This window comes from Ranitomeya imitator, chromosome 4, assembly GCF_032444005.1.
Source record: "Ranitomeya imitator isolate aRanImi1 chromosome 4, aRanImi1.pri, whole genome shotgun sequence".
In the NCBI taxonomy this organism is placed as follows: domain Eukaryota; kingdom Metazoa; phylum Chordata; class Amphibia; order Anura; family Dendrobatidae; genus Ranitomeya; species Ranitomeya imitator.
In genome coordinates this window covers 19,495,893-19,511,736 of record NC_091285.1, presented here as the reverse complement: position 1 = coordinate 19,511,736, position 15,844 = coordinate 19,495,893, and the positions used below count along the sequence as shown (strand labels likewise).

Sequence of the window (15,844 nt, the reverse complement as noted above, 5' to 3'; positions counted from 1 at the left end):
ATATGTGCTTGTGATACCTGGTCAGGTGAACTCCTTTAGTGCCATCAGACGTACCATCACTCCCCTTAGTGGCAGAGCGACGTTACTGCAACGACCAGGTCTCTAGGGCGCTGCACTCTCCCCCCAGTAAAATCCAGTACTCCTGGACTGGGAAGAAGAACAACAATACATATTAGCAAAAGACATACAAATTTTGAAATGCAAGGAGCAAATAAATATAACAATGCTTCCCTTTATGGGAGGTGAGGACACTTGAACGTTATAAACGAAAACAAGGTTAAATATTTTAAATAACATTCTGACTATAAATAACTTCTGGTACCCGGCCGGGTATTCTACTAACTGCAAATTCTGAACTTCACCTTTAAGGGCGTATAGGCTGAACCCACTAAAGGCTTACTGTAAAGTACTATAAGGCAAACTAAACCTTTTCTTTATTTTTCTAACTTCACAAATGCAGGACCGCCCAGCTCCTTGTCTGGGCCTACTGTCATTGTCACAATCAACCATCTTTCTATGGTTCTCAGGAGGACTCTCGAACCCCTATGGGTTCACTGTGTTGAAATTCGGCTTCCAACTTTTCCTGTCCTCCATCTCTAGTAACATTATCAACATTTCCTAAGTCTCAACTTTATTACAATTTAACTTTCTTAAGGCAACATTATACTTAAGTGCAACACATGAACATTCCCTTTAATAGGGAACCAAGTCTCTTTGAGGTAGTGCAGATTCTCTCTATCTGGAAGTCCATTAGAAAGCAAGAACTTCTGTGCTGTATTCAAAAACAGTCTCTTCAGAAAGCCTTCTTTCTTTGTAAAACCAGTAGAGGGCACCTTTAAGAAGGTGCAAACTATTTACAAAACAGTTTGTGAACCATTCACCGTCCATGATTCGGCAGTCTTTTAAACAGTGATGAACTTGTGCAAAATAAAACAATAGGGATCCCGGGTAAACAAAGGGATCCCTTTAAGAGTTAACCCTAAACGGGTTTAGGCAAACGAGCAGGAAACAAACAGTTAACTATTTACATTTGTCGGGGTTTCGAGGTTTATCCTCATTGCCAGGCATCAGTTGGTAGCGAACACTTCCTGGCCTGGAAAGATCTGTGTTCGACTTCTCATCCGATGCGCTATCAATGTCACTAATCGGTTTTTCAGGTATAATCTTGGTTCGAATGTCACTTTTGGTAGTAGTATTAGGATTTGTCAGTTCAGAGTTAGTCTTAGTCATGGCAGCAAGTGGCGCTGCTACGGGGCCTACCAGTGGGTCTTCTGTCACTGGGGCAGGGTCGGCGTCCTTACCTGCCACCACGGTGTCCTCGGGGTCGGCCGACTCTGCCGATGGCGGGCTCCGGAACGCCGACTGCGGGGCCCTGCGCTGTGGCGTTATCATCTCTGTTTGCAGTATTATTATTATTTATTGTTATAGCGCCATTTATTCCATGGCACTTTACATGTAAGGAGGGGTATACATAATAAAAGCAAGTACAATAATCTTAAACAATACAAGTCATAACTGGTACAGGAGGAGAGAGGACCCTGCCCGCGAGGGCTCACAATCTACAAGGGATGGGTGAGGATACAGTAGGCGAGGATAGAGCTGGTCATGCAGCGGTTTGGTCGATCGGTGGTTACTGCAGGTTGTAGGCTTGTCGGAAGAGGTGGGTCTTCAGGTTCTTTTTGAAGGTTTCGATGGTAGGTGAGAGTCTGATGTGTTGTGGTAGAGAGTTCCAGAGTAGGGGTGATACGCGAGAGAAATCTTGTATGCGGTTGTGGGAAGAGGAGATAAGAGGGGAGTAGAGAAGATCTTGTGAGGATCGGAGGTTGCGTGCAGGAAAGTACCAGGAGACGAGGTCACAGATGTATGGAGGAGACAGGTTGTGGATGGCTTTGTACATCATGGTTAGGGTTTTGTAGTGGAGTCTTTGGGTAATGAGGAGCCAGTGAAGGGATTGACAGAGGGGAGAGGCCGGGGAATAACGGGGGGGGGCAGGTGGATTAGTCGGGCAGCAGAGTTTAGAATAGATTAGAGGGGTGCGAGAGTGTTAGAGGGGAGGCCACAGAGCAGGAGGTTACAGTAGTCAAGGCGAGAGATGATGAGGGCATGGACTAGGGTTTTTGCAGATTCATGGTTGAGGAATGAACGGATTCGTGAAATATTTTTGAGTTGAAGTCAGCAGGAAGTGGAAAGGGCTTTGATATGTGGTTTGAAGGAGAGATCAGCGTCAAGGCGCAGTCAATAACGAGGACACAAGGTTGCAGTCTCTTTACTGGTGACTTCAGGATCCTCAATCCAGAGCACTAGCAACAGGGCTATCTGAGACCGGCCGGTCCGATGGGCACATCCAGAGTTCCCTTTGCAGGTGGAAATCGTTGCCTACCACTAGCGCCTGTGTGTTGTAGTGCTTCCCTGCTGAGCATTCGGGATAGTCCTCACAACTTCTGTTCTCGTTCTTTCTCTTCTCCGTCCCCCAAGTTTGTTATGGCTAGGACGCACCCGTTTGACGGGAAGGCTCGGCGCTATTCTGGGACCCTAGACACGCCCCTCTCCACGCGTTGCCCCCTATGTCTGCTTAGGTGATGTAAGGTAGACAGCCAACCTATAATTAACTGTCCTGCGGTATTTGAAGTAAGGCATAGAGTCAGTTACTTCCTCGGTGTTTCGGTCACCGGCTACGCCTCAGTAGGATGTTGCCGTTCTCGGGGAACGACTTCTACTGGCTCTCCTTTGTGCTTGATCTTGTTTCTCACTGTCCACAATATCCTTCGCTTCGTGTCCTTTCTTTAGATGCTGCCGCAAGGTAGTGCAGGTGCGGCTCTGTAACGTTCTGTTCTGTTCGCTAAGTCACTGCCAGGTTCCCACGCCTGACAGGGACCCCTCTGAATCTTCCCCGCAACACCCCCTGCCACGGGATGTTGCCTGGGCAAAACCCAGTCAGCTTCTGTCTGACTTCCTATCCAACCCCTAGTTTTACCAGTGTGAGGAGTGGCCTAAGAAATAAAACCTTTTGCTCCCCCTAGTGGCCGGAGTGTGAAGTGTAATGTGTGCTGGTGATACCTGGTCAGGTGAACTCCTTTAGTGCCATCAGACATAACATCACTCCCCTTAGTAGCAGAGCGATACTACTGCAACGACCAGGTCTCTGGGGCACTGCAAATACATCACAGGAACCACCATCTGCGCGAGAAGGACCTGCCATGACGTCACGGTCATGTGACTGCAACGTCATCACAGGTCCTGCGCGAGAAGGACCTGCCATGATGTCACGGTATTTTTTAACCTGTGACATACGTGGCTGGGCAATATACTACGTGGCTGGGCAATATACTACGTCACTGGGCAATATACTACATAACTGGGCAATATACTACGTCACTGGGCAATATACTACATAGTTGGGCAATATACTACGTGGCTGGGCAATATACTATGTGGCTCTGTGCTGTATAATATGTAACTGGGCAATATACTACGTGGCTAGGCAATATACTACGTGGCTGGGCAATATACTACGTGGGCTGTGCAATATACTACGTGGCTGTGCAATATACTACGTGGCTGGGCAATATACTACGTGGGCTGTGCAATATACTACCTGACTGGGCAATATACTACGTGACTGGGCAATATACTACGTGGTTGGGCAATATGCTCTGTGCTGTATACTACGTGGCTGGGCAATATACTACGTGGCTCTGTGCTGTATACTACGTCGCTGGGCAATATACTACGTGGCTCTGTGCTGTATACTACGTGACTGGGCAATATGCTCTGTTCTGTATACTACGTCGCTGGGCAATATACTACGTGGCTCTGTGCTGTATACTACGTCGCTGGGCAATATACAGGTCCTTCTCAAAAAATTAGCATATAGTGTTAAATTTCATTATTTACCATAATGTAATGATTACAATTAAACTTTCATATATTATAGATTCATTATCCACCAACTGAAATTTGTCAGGTCTTTTATTGTTTTAATACTGATGATTTTGGCATACAACTCCTGATAACCCAAAAAACCTGTCTCAATAAATTAGCATATTTCACCCAACCAATCAAATAAAAGTGTTTTTTAATAACAAACAAAAAAACCATCAAATAATAATGTTCAGTTATGCACTCAATACTTGGTCGGGAATCCTTTGGCAGAAATGACTGCTTCAATGCGGCGTGGCATGGAGGCAATCAGCCTGTGACACTGCTGAGATGTTATGGAGGCCCAGGATGCTTCAATAGCGGCCTTAAGCTCATCCAGAGTGTTGGGTCTTGCGTCTCTCAACTTTCTCTTCACAATATCCCACAGATTCTCTATGGGGTTCAGGTCAGGAGAGTTGGCAGGCCAATTGAGCACAGTAATACCATGGTCAGTAAACCATTTACCAGTGGTTTTGGCACTGTGAGCAGGTGCCAGGTCGTGCTGAAAAATGAAATCTTCATCTCCATAAAGCATTTCAGCCGATGGAAGCATGAAGTGCTCCAAAATCTCCTGATAGCTAGCTGCATTGACCCTGCCCTTGATGAAACACAGTGGACCAACACCAGCAGCTGACATGGCACCCCACACCATCACTGACTGTGGGTACTTGACACTGGACTTCAGGCATTTTGGCATTTCCTTCTCCCCAGTCTTCCTCCAGACTCTGGCACCTTGATTTCCGAATGACATGCAAAATTTGCTTTCATCAGAAAAAAGTACTTGGGACCACTTAGCAACAGTCCAGTGCTGCTTCTCTGTAGCCCAGGTCAGGCGCCTCTGCCGCTGTTTATGGTTCAAAAGTGGCTTTACCTGGGGAATGCGGCACCTGTAGCCCATTTCCTGCACACGCCTGTGCACGGTGGCTCTGGATGTTTCCACACCAGACTCAGTCCACTGCTTCCTCAGGTTCCCCAAGGTCTGGAATCGGTCCTTCTCCACAATCTTCCTCAGGGTCCGGTCTCCTCTTCTCGTTGTACAGCGTTTTCTGCCACATTGTTTCCTTCCAACAGACTTACCATTGAGGTGCCTTGATACAGCACTCTGGGAACAGCCTATTTGTTGAGAAATTTCTTTCTGGGTCTTACCCTCTTGCTTGAGGGTGTCAATGATGGCCTTCTTGACATCTGTCAGGTCGCTAGTCTTACCCATGATGGGGGTTTTGAGTAATGAACCAGGCAGGGAGTTTATAAAAGCCTCAGGTATCTTTTGCATGTGTTTAGAGTTAATTAGTTGATTCAGAAGATTAGGGTAATAGGTCGTTTAGAGAACATTTTCTTGATATGCTAATTTATTGAGACAGGTTTTTTGGGTTATCAGGAGTCGTATGCCAAAATCATCAGTATTAAAACAATAAAAGACCTGACAAATTTCAGTTGGTGGATAATGAATCTATAATATATGAAAGTTTAATTGTAATCATTACATTATGGTAAATAATGAAATTTAACACTATATGCTAATTTTTTGAGAAGGACCTGTATAATACTGCCCCATGTACAAGAATATAACTACTATAATACTGCCCCTATGTACAAGAATATAACTACTATAATACTGCCCCCTATGTACGAGAATATAACTACTACTAGATTGTGGCCCGATTCTAACGCATCGGGTATTCTAGAATATGCATGTCCCCGTAGTATATGGACAAAGATAATTCCATAATTCGCGGCAGACTGTGCCCGTCGCTGATTGGTCGAGGCAACCTTTATGACATCATCGTCGCCATGGCAACCATTATGACATCTACGTCGATACTGTGCCCGTTGCTGATAGGCCTCGACCAATCAGACGCGGGATGTCTACGTCCTTTATGACATCATCATCGCTGTGCCCGTCGCTGATTGGTCGAGGCCTGGCGGCCTCGACCAGAGACGCGGGATTTCCAGGACAGACAGACAGACAGAAAGACGGAAAAACCCTTAGGCAATTATATATATACTAGACTGTGGCCCGATTCTAACGCATCGGGTATTCTAGAATATGCATGTCCCTGTAATATATGGACAATGATGATTCCAGAATTCGCGGCAGACTGTGCCCGTCGCTGATTGGTCGAGGCAACCTTTATGACGTCATTGTCGCCATGGCAACCATTATGATATCTACGTCGATACTGTGCCCGTCGCTGATTGGTCGAGGCAACCTTATGACATTATCGTCGCCATGGCAACCATTATGACATCATCGTCGCTGTGCCCGTTGCTGATTGGTCGAGGCCTGGCGGCCTCGACCAATCAGAGAGCCGGGATTTCCAGGACAGACAGACAGACGGAAAAACCCTTAGGCAATTATATATATAGATAGATAATACTGCCCCCTATGTACAAGAATATAACTATTATAATACGTCGGGGTCCGCCATTTCCTACCGCGCATGCGCGGCCGGAACTCGGCCCCCTTCTCCACGGGGCTTTACAATGGGCAGCGGATGCGCTGAATAACTGCATCCGCTGCCCACGTTGTGCCAAATTTTCACAACGTGCGTCTGTACATCGTGCCGACGCTTAGAGACGTACCCGTACCGACGCAAGTGTGAAAGAAGCCTTACTGTTATTTGTTGTGGATAATGGTTTTGTAGGGGTCTGATCTCGGGACCCTCGGGATCTGCAGAAAGACTGGTACATGGGTACAGTACCAAGCGCAACCACAATGTACGTACAGTATTGCATCTGTGTACTTAGCTAAGTAATTTTTACAAGTGGCAGGACCCCCAGTGAAAGCCAACATAAGTCACACCTCTGTCCCACCGTTCGCATCCGTCACTCAGCACATTTCCATAAGCCCCACCCCTTTGTCTGATAGGAGTAGTGTGTCAGATAATTGTGTGCAAATGAAAATGCAAAGACTCAATGTGATCGGCACCTTTATATATGGAGGATAGCTTTATTCCACATGGAATCCATATAAGTGACTTTCATACATTGCACCAATGTCTCCTCCACATACAGACTTCATGTCCTCAGGGCAGCAGGGCCCCACTGCAAATACCGTCCCTTTACGTGACTGCAGCGTCTTAGCACTGCGCAGGCTACGCAGCCTTCTTCTTCGCTCTCTTGCCTTCCCCCTTCTTTGGTGGTCCTTTACCCCGCAGTCTCCGCAGACGCTTCATTTCTTCTTTAAAGTCCTCGTGTTCATCCCTACAAAGGACAACAAGTTATTGTACACAGGACGTCACTCCTGTCAATCAACAGGAGCAGTGCAGGAGAGTGTGCGCTCTCAGACACAGGGCCTGCGGCGGCGGCGGCGCCCTCCCGGACACAGGGCCTGCGGCGGCGCCCTCCCGGACACAGGGCCTGCGGCGGCGCCCTCCCGGACACAGGGCCTGCGGCGGCGGCGGCGCCCTCCCGGACACAGGGCCTGCGGCGGCGGCGGCGCCCTCCCGGACACAGGGCCTGCGGCGGCGGCGCCCTCCCGGACACAGGGCCTGCGGCGGCGCCCTCCCGGACACAGGGCCTGCGGCGGCGGCGGCGCCCTCCCGGACACAGGGCCTGCGGCGCCCTCCCGGACACAGGGCCTGCGGCGCCCTCCCGGACACAGGGCCTGCGGCGCCCTCCCGGACACAGGGCCTGCGGCGCCCTCCCGGACACAGGGCCTGCGGCGCCCTCCCGGACACAGGGCCTGCGGCGCCCTCCCGGACACAGGGCCTGCGGCGCCCTCCCGGACACAGGGCCTGCGGCGGCGGCGCCCTCCCGGACACAGGGCCTGCGGCGGCGTGCTCCTGTACATCAGAGTGCCATCCGTAGCGTATAGATAGGATTAGTAAAATCTCACCCACTTTTCCACTTCTTACGAGCGCCATTTTTCACCTCTAGGGACAATTTTTCTATATATTGTTAATGAAACCCTACTGAAAAACTGATTATTAGCCAAAAATACATCCATTTATTAAAAAAAAAAAAAAAAGACGTGGAAAACAAATCATCAAATTAAAACAATCCCCCCAAAAAATGACAAAGGTTCCAGGAAATGGCTGTAAAATTGTTGTGCTGTTCACAAAAACTTGACAAACGCATGAAACCTGTCTAGAGGAAAACCGGTCTTGGCTTCCCATATCAACCAATCACAGCGCAGCTTTCATCTTACCAGAGCCGTTTACGAAATGAAAGCTAAGCTCTGATTGGTTGCTATGGGCAACAAAGACAGTTCTTCTAATCGAGGACGGCTTTGTGTGACGGGGAGGCCACGAGGAGTTTACCTGTAAAGGCCGAGAAATCTCAGATTGCGCATGAGCGGCGTGTAGACGTGGTGGGCCGGGTACCACTCGTAAACCTCTTTCCGTTTCGCCCGGGGCTGCTCGCTCAGGAGTTTCACCACCTTCATGGAGTAGGTATTCGTCGGCCGCACCACCTCTCCGAAGATTCTGGCGCTGAGACGGGACATGCGGATGGCGTAACTCGACAGGGAAGACATGGCGGTGGGGGGCGGCTTGGAGGTATCGCCCTGCACAACAGAGAACAAACAACCATTGGTTCGGCGTTACTGGGCGCCCTTAGGAATAACGTATATGAGGGATTTTTGGGAATCGGCCGCTTTACCCCTTCTCGACATTGTCCTGGTTTATGTTTCTGGATAACTTGGTCATGTGCGTCAGTCTGGTTAGTCAGGATACAATGTCTGACAACCATGGACAGGTTGTCAGGCACAACTAATCCCAGAAACAGGAGTCAGATTACTCATCAGCGTATGAACAATGGGGGTCTGACCACCAGAACCCCTGCCGAAAAGCTTAATGAGGGGGCTGCCTGGTCCAAGCATGATACAAGAGGCATTTACAGAAAACCTAACACCAGACAAAGCAGCATGGCTGGAGTCACTGGTAACAAAAAAGAATGCCAAACACTGAAAAAACAAAGCGGGGACTGCAAATAATCCCACAATCGTCCATCATCTGTCCATCACCTATACAGCCAGCCATCACTTGTCCAACTGGCCATGACCTGGCCATCACCTGTACAGCCGGCCATCAGTTGCCCAACTGGCCATCACCTGCCCAACAAGCCATAACCTGTACAGCCAGCCATCAACTGGCCATGACCTGTACAGCCGGCCATCAGTTGCCCAACTGGCCATCACCTACCCAACAAGCCATAACCTGTACAGCCAGCCATCACCTGTCCAACTGGCCATAACCTGTACAGCCCACCATCACCTGTACAGCCGGCCATCACCTGCCCATCACCTGTACAGCCGGCCATCACCTGTGCAGCCAACTATCATCTGCACATCACCCGTACAGACGGCCATCACCTGCATAGCCGGTCATTACCTGCCCATCACCTGTACAGCCAGCTATCACCTGCACACCACCTGCATAGCTGGCCATTACTTGCTCATCACCTGTACAACCAGCCGTCACCTGTACAGCCAGCTATCACCCGCCCATCACCTGTACAACCTGTCATCACCTGTACAGCCAACTATCACCTGCATAGCCGGCCATTACTTGCCCATCACCTGTCTAACAGGCCATCCCTTGTATAACCAACAACCAAGACCAATAACTTTTTCCCTTTTCTAGCCACATCGCCGTATGACGTCTAATTTGTTTGTGGGATGAGTCGTAATTTTGAATGACATCATTCACTTTACCATATAATGTACGAAAAAATGAGGAAAAAAAAAGTTGGGTGAAATGGTGAAAAAAAAAAATACAATTCCGCCATTGTTTTTACGGAGTTCATTGCTCTGTAAAAATGACCTGACAGTGCAATTCTTCAGGTCAGCACTATTACGATACGAAACGGCCATGATGGCTGTGAGGAGGGAGCAGGCGCCGCCCAGGACAGGATTTACAGACATTCCCGTCACCTCAATAATAAGCCGGACTGACATTTATTACCGCACGAGGTCTTTATAGACACAATCACAGACTATTACCGTTACATAGTGAAGGGCAGGGCCAGAAAACCGCCTCGTATAGGAATGAGGGCCGGGAACGAGCACGATAATGGCTGCTGCGGAGCGGCCATGATCTGGGATCCCTGTATGGGACATTATAGGCAGAGGGACGGGGGTTCTCTGTAGGAGACCACCCCTGAGAGGGGCCTGAATGTGTACGGAGGTGCTGAGGGATCGGCCATGATGATGGTCAATATGCCCGATTCCTTCTTCAATATTAATAGAGGCCCATGTTTCTGTCTTTACCAGGGCACCTCCTCAGCATTACTAAGACATCCAGCCAGGAGGACACTAGGAAACATTCACGCTACTCATCACTAGTCGCACATGTCAGCCGGTGTTCTCACTACCGGTGGGCATGCTTCTTTGTGCTTGTAGTATCTTGATAGTCGGTGATAGGTTTGGATTTGGGCTCTTGCTGCATTTTTAAGCTGTGATTTAATTAAATGCCGATTCCTTCCTTTCCTGGAGACCAGATGTCATAGAAGTGATCACACAATGGGCAGTCAGGAGGGTAATCATGTGACGGGCGGCCCGGAGTCCGGTGTGTGGTCAGGTGACGGGCGGCCCGGAGTCCGGTGTGTGGTCAGGTGACGGGCGGCCCGGAGTCCGGTGTGTGGTCAGGTGACGGGCGGCCCGGAGTCCGGTGTGTGGTCAGGTGACGGGCGGCCCGGAGTCCGGTGTGTGGTCAGGTGACGGGCGGCCCGGAGTCCGGTGTGTGGTCAGGTGACGGGCGGCCCGGAGTCCGGTGTGTGGTCAGGTGACGGGCGGCCCGGAGTCCGGTGTGTGGTCAGGTGACGGGCGGCCCGGAGTCCGGTGTGTGGTCAGGTGACGGGCGGCCCGGAGTCCGGTGTGTGGTCAGGTGACGGGCGGCCCGGAGTCCGGTGTGTGGTCAGGTGACGGGCGGCCCGGAGTCCGGTGTGTGGTCAGGTGACGGGCGGCCCGGAGTCCGGTGTGTGGTCAGGTGACGGGCGGCCCGGAGTCCGGTGTGTGGTCAGGTGACGGGCGGCCCGGAGTCCGGTGTGTGGTCAGGTGACGGGCGGCCCGGAGTCCGGTGTGTGGTCAGGTGACGGGCGGCCCGGAGTCCGGTGTGTGGTCAGGTGACGGGCGGCCCGGAGTCCGGTGTGTGGTCAGGTGACGGGCGGCCCGGAGTCCGGTGTGTGGTCAGGTGACGGGCGGCCCGGAGTCCGGTGTGTGGTCAGGTGACGGGCGGCCCGGAGTCCGGTGTGTGGTCAGGTGACGGGCGGCCCGGAGTCCGGTGTGTGGTCAGGTGACGGGCGGCCCGGAGTCCGGTGTGTGGTCAGGTGACGGGCGGCCCGGAGTCCGGTGTGTGGTCAGGTGACGGGCGGCCCGGAGTCCGGTGTGTGGTCAGGTGACGGGCGGCCCGGAGTCCGGTGTGTGGTCAGGTGACGGGCGGCCCGGAGTCCGGTGTGTGGTCAGGTGACGGGCGGCCCGGAGTCCGGTGTGTGGTCAGGTGACGGGCGGCCCGGAGTCCGGTGTGTGGTCAGGTGACGGGCGGCCCGGAGTCCGGTGTGTGGTCAGGTGACGGGCGGCCCGGAGTCCGGTGTGTGGTCAGGTGACGGGCGGCCCGGAGTCCGGTGTGTGGTCAGGTGACGGGCGGCCCGGAGTCCGGTGTGTGGTCAGGTGACGGGCGGCCCGGAGTCCGGTGTGTGGTCAGGTGACGGGCGGCCCGGAGTCCGGTGTGTGGTCAGGTGACGGGCGGCCCGGAGTCCGGTGTGTGGTCAGGTGACGGGCGGCCCGGAGTCCGGTGTGTGGTCAGGTGACGGGCGGCCCGGAGTCCGGTGTGTGGTCAGGTGACGGGCGGCCCGGAGTCCGGTGTGTGGTCAGGTGACGGGCGGCCCGGAGTCCGGTGTGTGGTCAGGTGACGGGCGGCCCGGAGTCCGGTGTGTGGTCAGGTGACGGGCGGCCCGGAGTCCGGTGTGTGGTCAGGTGACGGGCGGCCCGGAGTCCGGTGTGTGGTCAGGTGACGGGCGGCCCGGAGTCCGGTGCGAGGTGACGGGCGGCCCGGAGTCCGGTGCGAGGTGACGGGCGGCCCGGAGTCCGGTGCGAGGTGACGGGCGGCCCGGAGTCCGGTGCGAGGTGACGGGCGGCCCGGAGTCCGGTGTGAGGTGACGGGCGGCCCGGAGTCCGGTGTGAGGTGACGGGCGGCCCGGAGTCCGGTGTGAGGTGACGGGCGGCCCGGAGTCCGGTGTGAGGTGACGGGCGGCCCGGAGTCCGGTGTGAGGTGACGGGCGGCCCGGAGTCCGGTGTGAGGTGACGGGCGGCCCGGAGTCCGGTGTGTGGTCAGGTGACGGGCGGCCCGGAGTCCGGTGTGAGGTGACGGGCGGCCCGGAGTCCGGTGTGTGGTCATGTGACGGGCGGCCCGGAGTCCGGTGTGTGGTCATGTGACGGGCGGCCCAGAGTCCGGTGTGTGGTCTGGTGACGGGCGGCTCGGAGTCCGGTGTGTGGTCATGTGACGGGCGGCCCGGAGTCCGGTGTGTGGTGACGGGCGGTCCGGAGTCCGGTGTGTGGTCATGTGACGGGCGGCCCGGAGTCCGGTGTGAGGTGACGGGCGGTCCGGAGTCCGGTGTGAGGTGACGGGCGGTCCGGAGTCCGGTGTGTGGTGACGGGCGGTCCGGAGTCCGGTGTGTGGTCATGTGACGGGCGGCCCGGAGTCCGGTGTGAGGTGACGGGCGGTCCGGAGTCCGGTGTGTGGTGACGGGCGGTCCGGAGTCCGGTGTGTGGTCATGTGACGGGCGGCCCGGAGTCCGGTGTGAGGTGACGGGCGGTCCGGAGTCCGGTGTGTGGTGACGGGCGGTCCGGAGTCCGGTGTGTGGTCATGTGACGGGCGGCCCGGAGTCCGGTGTGAGGTGACGGGCGGTCCGGAGTCCGGTGTGTGGTGACGGGCGGTCCGGAGTCCGGTGTGTGGTCAGGTGACGGGCGGCCCGGAGTCCGGTGTGTGGTCATGTGACGGGCGGCCCGGAGTCCGGTGTGTGGTCATGTGACGGGCGGCCCGGAGTCCGGTGTGAGGTGACGGGCGGCCCGGAGTCCGGTGTGAGGTGACGGGCGGCCCGGAGTCCGGTGTGAGGTGACGGGCGGTCCGGAGTCCGGTGTGTGGTCAGGTGACGGGCGGCCCGGAGTCCGGTGTGAGGTGACGGGCGGCCCGGAGTCCGGTGTGAGGTGACGGGCGGCCCGGAGTCCGGTGTGAGGTGACGGGCGGTCCGGAGTCCGGTGTGTGGTGACGGGCGGTCCGGAGTCCGGTGTGTGGTCATGTGACGGGCGGCCCGGAGTCCGGTGTGAGGTGACGGGCGGTCCGGAGTCCGGTGTGTGGTGACGGGCGGTCCGGAGTCCGGTGTGTGGTCAGGTGACGGGCGGCCCGGAGTCCGGTGTGTGGTCATGTGACGGGCGGCCCGGAGTCCGGTGTGTGGTCATGTGACGGGCGGCCCGGAGTCCGGTGTGAGGTGACGGGCGGCCCGGAGTCCGGTGTGAGGTGACGGGCGGCCCGGAGTCCGGTGTGAGGTGACGGGCGGTCCGGAGTCCGGTGTGTGGTCAGGTGACGGGCGGCCCGGAGTCCGGTGTGAGGTGACGGGCGGCCCGGAGTCCGGTGTGAGGTGACGGGCGGCCCGGAGTCCGGTGTGAGGTGACGGGCGGTCCGGAGTCCGGTGTGTGGTGACGGGCGGTCCGGAGTCCGGTGTGTGGTCAGGTGACGGGCGGCCCGGAGTCCGGTGTGTGGTCATGTGACGGGCGGCCCGGAGTCCGGTGTGAGGTGACGGGCGGTCCGGAGTCCGGTGTGTGGTGACGGGCGGTCCGGAGTCCGGTGTGTGGTCAGGTGACGGGCGGCCCGGAGTCCGGTGTGTGGTCAGGTGACGGGCGGCCCGGAGTCCGGTGTGAGGTGACGGGCGGCCCGGAGTCCGGTGTCAGGTGACGGGCGGCCCGGAGTCCGGTGTGAGGTGACGGGCGGCCCGGAGTCCGGTGTGAGGTGACGGGCGGCCCGGAGTCCGGTGTGTGGTCATGTGACGGGCGGCCCGGAGTCCGGTGTGTGGTCATGTGACGGGCGACAAGATTCTTCTATCCCAGCTCCATACACATCACATAATCACCTCAGCTTATAAATGTCGGCGCCGCACACTCCTCCGCTCATCAGGACCTGCACTTATTACTGCCCGGCGCCCGCATTCATCTCTCATGCACGCCAGCAAATCAGGGGTTAAATATCGCCCAGCGACCCCTTCTTACCCGGGTGACCTCTCCACAGCCTCACATGCAGTCTGTCTGACCCGGAAGTGGTTTGCAGGCCGGATTTCAGCAGCGCGCCTGCGCGCGTCTGTCTATTTTTACGGTTGCCCGGCAACGGCTTCTCCTAACGATGGCGCGCTACTTCACAGGTGACGTCGGCGTATACGGTCACGTGATCAGCTCTGTGTAGACCATGTAGGATAGGGAGCGAGACGATATGAGGGGAGAGGAGAATTTAATAGCAGCCAATAAGGTCACTGCTTTCATTTACCAAAGAGGCTGAAAAAAAATGAGAGCTCGGCTGTGATTGGGTCACAGCGGTGATGTAGTGTTCGGGGGTCACAGCGGTGATGTAATGTTCGGGGGTCACAGCGGTGATGTAGTGTTCGGGGGTCACAGCGGTGATGTAATGTTCGGGGGTCACAGCGGTGATGTAGTGTTCGGGGTCACAGCGGTGATGTAGTGTTCGGGGGTCACAGCGGTGATGTAGTGTTCGGGGGTCACAGCGGTGATGTAGTGTTCGGGGTCACAGCGGTGATGTAGTGTTCGGGGTCACAGCGGTGATGTAGTGTTCGGGGGTCACAGCGGTGATGTAATGTTCGGAGGTCACAGCGGTGATGTAATGTTCGGGGGTCACAGCGGTGATGTAATGTTCGGGGGTCACAGCGGTGATGTAATGTTCGGGGGTCACAGCGGTGATGTAATGTTCGGGGGTCACAGCGGTGATGTAGTGTTCGGGGGTCACAGCGGTGATGTAGTGTTCGGGGGTCACAGCGGTGATGTAATGTTCGGGGGTCACAGCGGTGATGTAATGTTCGGGGGTCACAGCGGTGATGTAATGTTCGGGGGTCACAGCGGTGATGTAATGTTCGGGGGTCACAGCGGTGATGTAATGTTCGGGGGTCACAGTGGTGATGTAATGTTCTGGGGTCACAGCGGTGATGTAGTGTTCGGGGGTCACAGCGGTGATGTAATGTTCGGGGGTCACAGCGGTGATGTAATGTTCGGGGGTCACAGTGGTGATGTAATGTTCGGGGGTCACAGCGGTGATGTAGTGTTCGGGGGTCACAGCGGTGATGTAATGTTCGGGGGTCACAGCGGTGATGTAGTGTTCGGGGGTCACAGCGGTGATGTAGTGTTCGGGGGTCACAGCGGTGATGTAGTGTTCGGGGGTCACAGCGGTGATGTAGTGTTCGGGGGTCACAGCGGTGATGTAATGTTCGGGGGTCACAGCGGTGATGTAATGTTCGGGGGTCACAGCGGTGATGTAATGTTCGGGGGTCACAGCGGTGATGTAGTGTTCGGGGGTCACAGCGGTGATGTAATGTTCGGGGGTCACAGCGGTGATGTAGTGTTCGGGGTCACAGCGGTGATGTAATGTTCGGGGTCACAGCGGTGATGTAGTGTTCGGGGGTCACAGTGGTGATGTAGTGTTCGGGGTCACAGCGGTGATGTAATGTTCGGAGGTCACAGCGGTGATGTAATGTTCGGGGGTCACAGCGGTGATGTAGTGTTCGGGGTCACAGCGGTGATGTAATGTTCGGAGGTCACAGCGGTGATGTAATGTTCGGGGGTCACAGCGGTGATGTAGTGTTCGGGGTCACAGCGGTGATGTAATGTTCGGGGGTCACAGCGGTGATGTAATGTTCGGGGGTCACAGCGGTGATGTAGTGTTCGGGGGTCACAGCGGTGATGTAATGTTCGGGGGTCACAGCGGTGATGTAG

At 55.1% G+C, this 15,844-nt stretch overlaps 1 protein-coding gene across 2 annotated transcripts; it reads right to left on the bottom strand.

The window, feature by feature from the left end:
- Positions 1 to 6,837: 6,837 nt before the first annotated feature.
- MRPS33 (mitochondrial ribosomal protein S33) lies at positions 6,838 to 14,248 on the bottom strand. Of its 2 annotated transcripts, none has more exons than XM_069763236.1 (3): positions 14,120 to 14,248; positions 8,181 to 8,425; positions 6,838 to 7,122 (listed from the first exon to the last, which is right to left on the bottom strand). In XM_069763236.1, the coding sequence occupies exons 2-3, from the start codon at positions 8,393 to 8,395 to the stop codon at positions 7,014 to 7,016; spliced, it is 324 nt and encodes a 107-aa protein (XP_069619337.1). In that variant the 5' UTR covers positions 8,396 to 8,425; positions 14,120 to 14,248; the 3' UTR covers positions 6,838 to 7,013. The 2 variants fall into 2 exon arrangements, with proteins under 2 accessions (XP_069619337.1, XP_069619338.1); XM_069763237.1 differs by having other exon boundaries at positions 13,984 to 14,121.
- Positions 14,249 to 15,844: the final 1,596 nt, after the last annotated feature.